Source organism: Brassica oleracea, chromosome C5, assembly GCF_000695525.1.
Source record: "Brassica oleracea var. oleracea cultivar TO1000 chromosome C5, BOL, whole genome shotgun sequence".
NCBI lineage: Eukaryota > Viridiplantae > Streptophyta > Magnoliopsida > Brassicales > Brassicaceae > Brassica > Brassica oleracea.
In genome coordinates, this window is record NC_027752.1 from 35,186,956 (window position 1) to 35,195,222 (window position 8,267).

At 36.8% G+C, this 8,267-nt stretch overlaps 1 protein-coding gene across 1 annotated transcript; it reads right to left on the minus strand.

Moving 5' to 3' along the window:
- Positions 1–3,908: 3,908 nt before the first annotated feature.
- LOC106295859 (phosphatidylinositol 3,4,5-trisphosphate 3-phosphatase and dual-specificity protein phosphatase PTEN-like) lies at positions 3,909–7,854 on the minus strand. Its single transcript, XM_013731852.1, has 13 exons — positions 7,749–7,854; positions 6,852–7,354; positions 6,669–6,770; positions 6,491–6,547; positions 6,296–6,361; positions 5,746–5,922; positions 5,581–5,667; positions 5,417–5,481; positions 5,267–5,343; positions 5,149–5,195; positions 4,918–5,048; positions 4,759–4,828; positions 3,909–4,642 (listed from the first exon to the last, which is right to left on the minus strand). The coding sequence occupies exons 2-13, from the start codon at positions 7,266–7,268 to the stop codon at positions 4,124–4,126; spliced, it is 1,815 nt and encodes a 604-aa protein (XP_013587306.1). The 5' UTR covers positions 7,269–7,354; positions 7,749–7,854; the 3' UTR covers positions 3,909–4,123.
- Between the last annotated feature and the right edge of the window lie 413 nt (positions 7,855–8,267).

The window sequence follows — 8,267 nt, forward strand, 5'->3', positions numbered from 1 at the left end:
AGTTACAAGTCTTACCTAATATACCAGTTACAAGTCTTACCTAATATACCAGGGAGATGGTGTTTCACGGATGAGTCATGGAAGGAGAATGATATTCTTTCCGGACAAGGATGGTATAGTATTCTTGAAGGTTTTGCACGACTAATGGGAGCAAGAAACACAAGGGCAAGTTTAACACCACTTCACTCGGAAGTCGAAGCCCTTATCTGGGCAATGGAATGCATGAAGATCTTAAGGCAGTATCAGTTGGAAGACATCAAGATACTGAAGGAAAGTTTCAATCACTCAGGGCTCATTCATATACCCCGGACGCTTAATACAAGGGCGGACAGTCTTGCACGGAGTGCTAGGCAGCAATCGTCGTTTGTCGTTCATATGGATGCCGAGTTACCGGTGTAGTTTGCAGAGTCTTAGTTGAGTCTGTGTTTGATGTCGACAAAAAAAAAAAAATATGGAGTAAAAATGTTTCAATCCTATTTCATTTTTCATTCTATAATGGAATAATGAACAAACAAAAATTATATTACTATATAAATAGAATAAATTTCATTATGGAGTGAGATATAGAGTTTGGTGAGCATTTTGTATTTCATATTCCATTTTATTCCATTTCAGAGTAAAAATTACAATAAAATTGGAAATGCCTTTACGATTAGAACTAATAAATTATTTGGAAGGGCTAGGCCAACCTTAAATCTCTAAAACCTATGTAAACATCCCTAACTGTACTGATACAAACATACAAATATTAGGAGTAGCCATGACAAATCTGTGATTTCAACATAGATCAACTTGCTTCTACAGTCTTCAGCAAATCCAATTATAATAACCGCATAAATTATTGTCAAATTCAAATATCTGAGATGGCAAAAGTATCAATCACTTTTTCAATCTTGAACAAATGGGTAGGCTTTTTTTGGTCTAGATATAAAAAGAATATTATTCAGGTTGAGGTAGACGGCATGCTTAAGATCATAGCACGAGTGGTGCAAATAACAGTGGAAGATTCGAGAATTCATGGTTACAACGTAACTGAAGACGACTGTGGGTCCATATGATCTATCTGGATAAAGATGAAATTGTTGTTCTTTAGACTTAAAATAACGAATTATTTAGATAATTTTTATAAATTTAAGTTTAATTTTTAAAATCACCTTGATGAACCAAATTGAACCATCTCCATGGAGATGGTTTCGTTAAATTGTAGAATGTCGATTATACCATTAAAACAATTCACAACTTACACAATGATCTAAAACCAAAAATCACATTTTCCGTCAAAACGATAAAATCGTGTTTTTCCGTTAAAACTAAAAATCGCATTTTCTCACCAAAATCGTGAAATCTAGTTTTTCCGCCAAAACAAAAAAAAAACATATTTTTCCCGCCAAACCAGAAAGTATCATTTTTCCATCAAACCCGAAAAATCTATTTTTCTGTCAAAACTGAAATGTGTTGTTTTCCAGCCAAAAAAAAAAAATCTTGTTTTCTTGTCAAACCCAAAAGATATTTTTCCGCCAAAACCGAAAATGTGTTTTTTCTGCAAAACAAAAAAAAATGTTTTTCCGTCAAACAAAAAAAATGTTTTTCTGTCAAAGTCAGACAATCTTGTTTTTCCGCCAAAATAAAAAATTTGGGTTTTCCGCCAAAAAAAAAAAAAATCTTGTTTCCTGCCAAAACCAAAATTTATATTTTCTCGTCAAAGCTGGAAAGTCTTGTTTTCCTGCAAAAACCAAAAAAATCTTGTTTTTCCACGTGAATCGAAAATCACATTTTCCTGCCAAAATAAAAAATTGTGTGTTTACGGCTTTCCGCCTAAACCAAAAAATTCTCTTTTCTGCCTAACCCAAAAAAAATCATTTTTCCGCCAAAACCAGAAAATCTCGTTTTCCGGCCAAAACCGGAAAATCCCGGAAAATCCTATTTTTTGACAAAACTGGAAAATTGTGTTTTCCCAAAAAAAAACAAAAAAAAAATCTTTTTTGGCCCGAAAAAAAAAAATAGTGTTTCCGCCGAAACCAGAAAATCTCATTTTCACGCCAAACCCGTAAAATTACTTTTTCCCGCCTAAATTTAAAAAAATCGTGTTTTCCCTCCAAAATCGTGAAATCATAATTTTTTGCCAATAACGGAAATTGCATTTTCCACAAAAAAAAAACTAATTTTAGATATATTTTTTGAATATTATAATCAGTTTATTATTAATACCCCTTTTAGGTGTTGCATGAAATACAAAAATAAACATTGTCTAAATAATAAATGTTAATATAGTTAAAATTAATATCAAACATATGACTAAATCAAAACAAAAGTATATTAGTCATTTATTTACTAAACTCATTATTTGTACCGAGTTTGGTCGGAAGCAAGTGAGCGAGACGAAACCCGTCGGTGGGTTAGCAACAAAGACGTTATAATAGATCGGCAGAAATTTTGTTGGTTTACAAATAAGGAAACAAGTGGTGAAACAAGCCGGTGAAGATGAGTTCACCGGAAAAATACAAGTCGGCAAGAATTAAAAAAAGGTAAAACTCTAATTCTATCCGCCAGGTGTGTGTAGTCAATTTCAGATCCATTTCTTGATGTCTTCTTGTCTCCTTATATAGCTGGTCTTTACTTCTCCTTACCCTAGGTCACCTTGTTTGATGGGCTTCAGACTGTCAGGCTGAATGGTTAGGCCATTTTAGTCGGCTACTTGAGTCGGCTAAAAGCAGTCACGAGCCGAGTTGGTGTTTCGTCGCTCGGCTCGTAGAGCCAAACTGATACCTAATTATGATGGGGCGGACCTACTATCTGATGGGTCTTGTGGAGGGGTGTAATCCACCTCCTACACTCATCTAGATGATAATTGAGATAAAGAAAAGAACATAAATCCATTCAGATGGATGAACAAACGAACGGTTCCAACAATATATGAATTGATCATTTGGATGGATCATGTACATAGATTATCTGGATGGAAATGACAGATTCCGAAACGAACAGCCCTTGTCTCTTTCATCTTGACTTGGGCTTCAAGTTCCAAGACCTTTGCGAGACAATGTCGATGGTGTTTTGGGATAAACGTATAGGTCTAACTACGTAAGCCGAGTCAAGATCTGAGTCCACATGCCTGTAATGGGTGGTGACAGTGACTTCCAGACAACCAGACTTTTTGCACCTGACTGCTCAGCTGCAAGGTTCACCGGTAACAGAGGCAGCAGCGGTGGCCGGAGCAAGTGGAGTAGGTGGCAAGAGAGTGGCCTGCAAGAGATAGATGTTTCTTTGCTCTAAACTTTATTACTTCTACAAATATACCACTATACATTATGGTAAGTGGTGACTATAATATTACAACTTAATAAATTTGTATTTTGTAACATGGTTTTTTCTGTATTAATAATATTTTGGAGAAAGGAAATTGTAATTGTATTATTCTTAAATTGAATGAATTTCAATTTCTTAATATTAACAAAATTTAGTTGGAGTATTTTTGTGAAATTTTCTCAATATTATTTTGCTTGATTATTAATTTCCTAGTAACTTTGGTTTTACACTACAACAAAATGTGCTACCACGTAAAGGTAACATACCGACCACTGATTCGCTTCATAATGAAGTGATTCGCCCATAAAGATGGAAAACATACATTAATCAAATTATTTTCTCCCATAAAGACTTCTCTTGTTTTCAAATCCAATTGAATAATTTGATTTTTTCTTAACTCTAAAGTCTTAAACCAAGAAAAGATACAACGTTGGTTTCTTTGTCTAAGGATTTTAACATATACAAAAAGTGGATTTTGGATTATCTTTTACACAATGCAACTCATATCGGCCACTTGTATTTCCATTTTATTTTTCATTAACATCGCCTCCAAATCTCTCTTGCAATACACAACAAGAAACATCTAATTTATCGAAGACAAAGACTGAACTATTTGATAGACCATGAATTGTTTTATGTTTCCAACGTATAATTTTGTGCAGTAATATTCGAGAAAAGAAGAAAAAAAATAACTGTAAAATCCAACATCAACAGCAAGAAACGACAACACAATGAATGGATTCCATCATCTCATTAATTTAAACATCCCTTGTTTTTTCTTTAGGTACACATCTTCCTTCTTTTAAACAATCATTCTTCAATCGCTTTCAAACTCGTCTTCATCTCCAAACGAGAACACAGATGCATCGGCCGCCATAACCTTGAACTCACTACTCTCTGAGCTTGACACGTTTACCCCTGACCCAGTGGGTTTCTCTGCCGCTTCAGCCTTGCTAACCGTTCCTTGCACCGGCTGTGATGATGATGATGATCCCTTGTTTCCAGAAATAGACACTTTCTCAGTCGCACGAGTCAGACCAGCGGTTTCATCTGCGCTCTGCTTGGCTTCTGGGGTTTGAGAAGAAACAGATGATGTGGTTTTGGTTGGACCAGTTGAGTCTGCTTCGTTGTCAGAGAAGACATCGTCCTTATCAGGGTTCTCTGTTTCTTTCTTAGGTGCTGGAACAGGTGTAACAACCTCTGCAGGGGAAGAATTAGCTGCTGAAGTTTCTTCAGGTGCCTTGGATGCTGGTTCAGAACTTGGTTTTGGAGGGATTGTTGAGTCAATATCAGCAAGAACAACTTCGACCATAAACCCAGGCGAAGGTAGCTTCCTCTGTATTGGAACAAAGATAAAATACAAATGAATATATATCATTTCAAATCCAAGAACTGATGGAGCAGTAGCTCAACTTAGACTTAAAACACAAAGTAAAACATTCAGTAAATTACCTTGTCAAACCCGTCAAGCTCACTGGTTTTTAGGATCACTCTGTTTTCCATCATTGTCGTGTTTAACCAGCTGAGAAGAAAAAGAAAAGAAAAGATTCGTGAGTGACATTGAAAGGAATATTATTTTGGATTTGGATAACAAGGTGCTAGATTCCTAACCAGTAAAAATCTCCTTGGCGGTCGTGGAAATGGATTTTGAAGTCCCCAGCCAATTCTGTTAGACCAGGCTCTCCGGGTAAGGCAAAGACCATAACCCCTTTCTTTGGCGCACTGAACCAAAAGTCTTCTGGCTGCAAAAGCATGAAAAATCCTAAATGATACCAGTGCAAATTCACAAAGGCTTCTTCAATAAAAACCTGATATAGCAATGAAGTAATAACAGTGGCTTACCGATAAATCCTTGGTTCGAAGATGCTTTTTCGTGGTAAAGAGAACACCTGCATATAAGTTAGAAGCAGACATTAGCTCAGCATGATACTTGTCAATGAACAATGATCGACCAACACACCATTGTGATCTGAAATGGTGACGGATGGCCTGATCCAATAGGGACACCTGTGGAGCCGGAATCCCCTAAGCATACACCTAAATAAAAGGAATCGTACGACGTCAACACACAACTGTATGCTACATTAAGGTATATCAATAAGCAGCTTACTTGCGGCCTGGTTGGTTTTCCCCGTTGAAGTATGTTAATATTCGTTCAAAGTATTTCACATATCTCTACACAATAATAATAAAGTAGACTCACTAGTCAGCAGAAGAGCAAAGAAAGTTTTAATATAGGCGGTTTAATTATATAAATTGCAAATTTTAACTTACAATTTGGCTAGGTAGCACAAGTCCTTTTCCATCCACACATCGTTTCTGATTGTAGAAGTCCATGCACTCTTCCGCAGTTGGAAAAAACTATTCAAGCGAAGGAAACATGATTAGTTTCCCTGTGTTTGACTATGTTTTTTCACAAAGTTACGATATATGCTTTACCTTCAGATAGAGAAGAAGACTACATATCATAAGCCCTGTCCTGGCCATTCCCGCCTTACAGTGAACAACCACAACATTCTCTATGTCCTCCTTCAACCACGAATATGCACTTTGGCAAAAGGAGGTAATCAAATGGATTGGTGGACAATTGTGATCATCAAATGGGAAACTGGCCACCTGGAGGCAAAATTATTAGTGCAAAAAAAAAGATGTTTAGGGACATTGAAATGGCAAAACAAGCAGGGAAACTAGTTTTACTATTGTGCTTGCATAATCTGAATATAGCTATCAACCTGGAAACAGAATTCGAACATAAAATTGAGCCACTACATTGCAGCAGGTTTTTTACATAATAATGTATAATAGTCTAGGAAAGAAGCAAATTGTTACAATCTTGTACATAACCATTTTTTATCCAACTGTTCCATAAGTACCTCGGAGTTAAAGTAACTTACAATAGTGCAGTACTGCAGTGGGTGATCTATGGAGCTATTTTCCTAAGTATTAACTAAGGAAAAGAGGAAGAAAAAGAAAATAGGATATAACATACCTTCCCTTCAAATAGTGATACATCATACAACCTCTCTGAACAAAGATTGTAAACCTTGTATTTTCCCTACAAAACAAAAATAAGAAATTATAAGAAAGCAACACAACTAGGACACTTGCAAGTTTTTAAGAAACACATTAGCTGTTTCTGACATATGAACATCGAAATGCCGACTAAAGTTATAAGTAGTACTACCTTGTGTTGAGTTTCAAGAAAGTTAATAACTTCTTCCATCTGGTTGCGGTAGAAACCCTGCATTGATGTTTTAAACAAACATAGGCCAGATTAACTTCAACTCGAATCAGGAAGCAAAAACTAAAATAGAGCAAATCCAGGGGAAAGGATTACAAGCATACTAATTGACTCCTCTTACCTCGACATATCCAAAAAAGCCAGAACTCATATCACCAGCAGGAAACCCCATAGCAATAATGTTCTCTGTTATGTAAGTCAGATCCAAATCAAACCCTCCTTCCTACACCACAAGAAACATTTAATTTCAGATAAGAAAGACAGCTAACATGGAAGTAGCTTAAATTGTATAAGTCAACTCTACCTGGTATCTTCTTTTGTTCTGAGACACAGCATGACGAGCCTTGACCTGAACTGCCTTGACAGCGTTCTTTGACGTATCAACCAAACCCTTCGTAATCGCCCCAAACAAACCGGGTTGTGCAGAAGAAGAAGCTCCGTCCGTGGTCTCATCTGGCTGAGGAGATTTGGGAGACAAACGAAGCCCTAACCCGCTTGTAAACTTGGCAAAGGCGGACTTTTCAGTATTATCCCCATCATCAGAGGTGGAAGCAAAGGGCTGGGGAACTTTCAAGCTTTTGGCCCACGTTGAGATCCCAGAGGCAGATAGCTTTGACGCTACGCCTTTAGGTGAATCATCGCTTCCAGCTTCTACAGCAGCAGGAGGAGGGTGAGCATCTGGTGTGACCGTAGCAGGGAGATTCGGTGATTCAGATGACATTGTTTTCAATCTTCTCCAAAGAGGAAAACACTAAAGCTTGATCCTAGAATCCAAAATGTGAATAACCGATATTGCAAATCCTCTTTCTGCAAAAGAGAAAAAGAACACAATGAGTGGGATTATTTCATAATTCTAATCTAAAAAGTCAGATATTGATACTTCAGCATCAAAATCAAAATCAAAATAAAATGCAGAAAACAATGATTTGGGTGTAACTAATTCAAACCATTTGCTCTAAATCATGCAATTAATCAAATACCATATTATAACCGAAGCCATTTCAGCTTTGGCAAGAACATGAACATTCGACGATTTAATCAAATTCATAGCCACAATAACTAATTGTGGCGATCAAGACATGGGAAAGCTAGAAACTTAGCAACATATCGGACCCAAAACGGAAAAAAAAAATCAGATCACCAAAAAGGAAATCATACGTAAAAATCACGACATCCAAAAGTAATAAGAGCTAGGAAAAACCTCATGGATCGAGAACCAAATCCAATTTCGACGCGCGCGAGGTCACGGAGTCTAGGGCTCGAGGAGACGGAGAGATTTGGGGAAAACAAACAAACAAACAAAACTGGTTTTGGTTTGGAGGAGATCCAAAGTCACGTGAGAGTTGCGGTAAATAATTAATCTCGACCGTTAGATCTGGAGATCTTGATGGCCTTTCGATCTAAATTCAACTTTGCACGTGATATCAAATGGGAAAATTTGCAGAATGACTAAAATCTCAAGTGTAATCTTTATATATAAAGTAGAGCTATTTCACTCCTGAGAGCGCCACCTAGGATTCCAGGTCACAAATTCAAGCTCTATGGTATCGACACCTGTCCCTCTCACCAAAACTCACCGTATCATTTTATCGTTCGTCGCTTTCTATTTATTTTCCATTAGACCTTTACGTTTCTACTTATTCTTCATAATTGGGCCTTTACATTACAAGAAAGAGGTCTCCAATTTATTTTCCATTGGGTCTTTACGTTGTTTTCTACT

Bases quoted from the DNA above. Each gene is read 5' to 3' on its own strand.
- LOC106295859 (XM_013731852.1), bottom strand. From the start codon at position 7,268: ATGTCATCTGAATCACCGAATCTCCCTGCTACGGTCACACCAGATGCT. The intron at 6,362-6,490 runs GTAGTACTACTT...TTTGTTTTGTAG, and splicing joins TTCTTGAAACTCAACACAAG to GGAAAATACAAGGTTTACAA. The intron at 4,643-4,758 runs GTAATTTACTGA...GTTCCAATACAG, and splicing joins AGCTTGACGGGTTTGACAAG to AGGAAGCTACCTTCGCCTGG.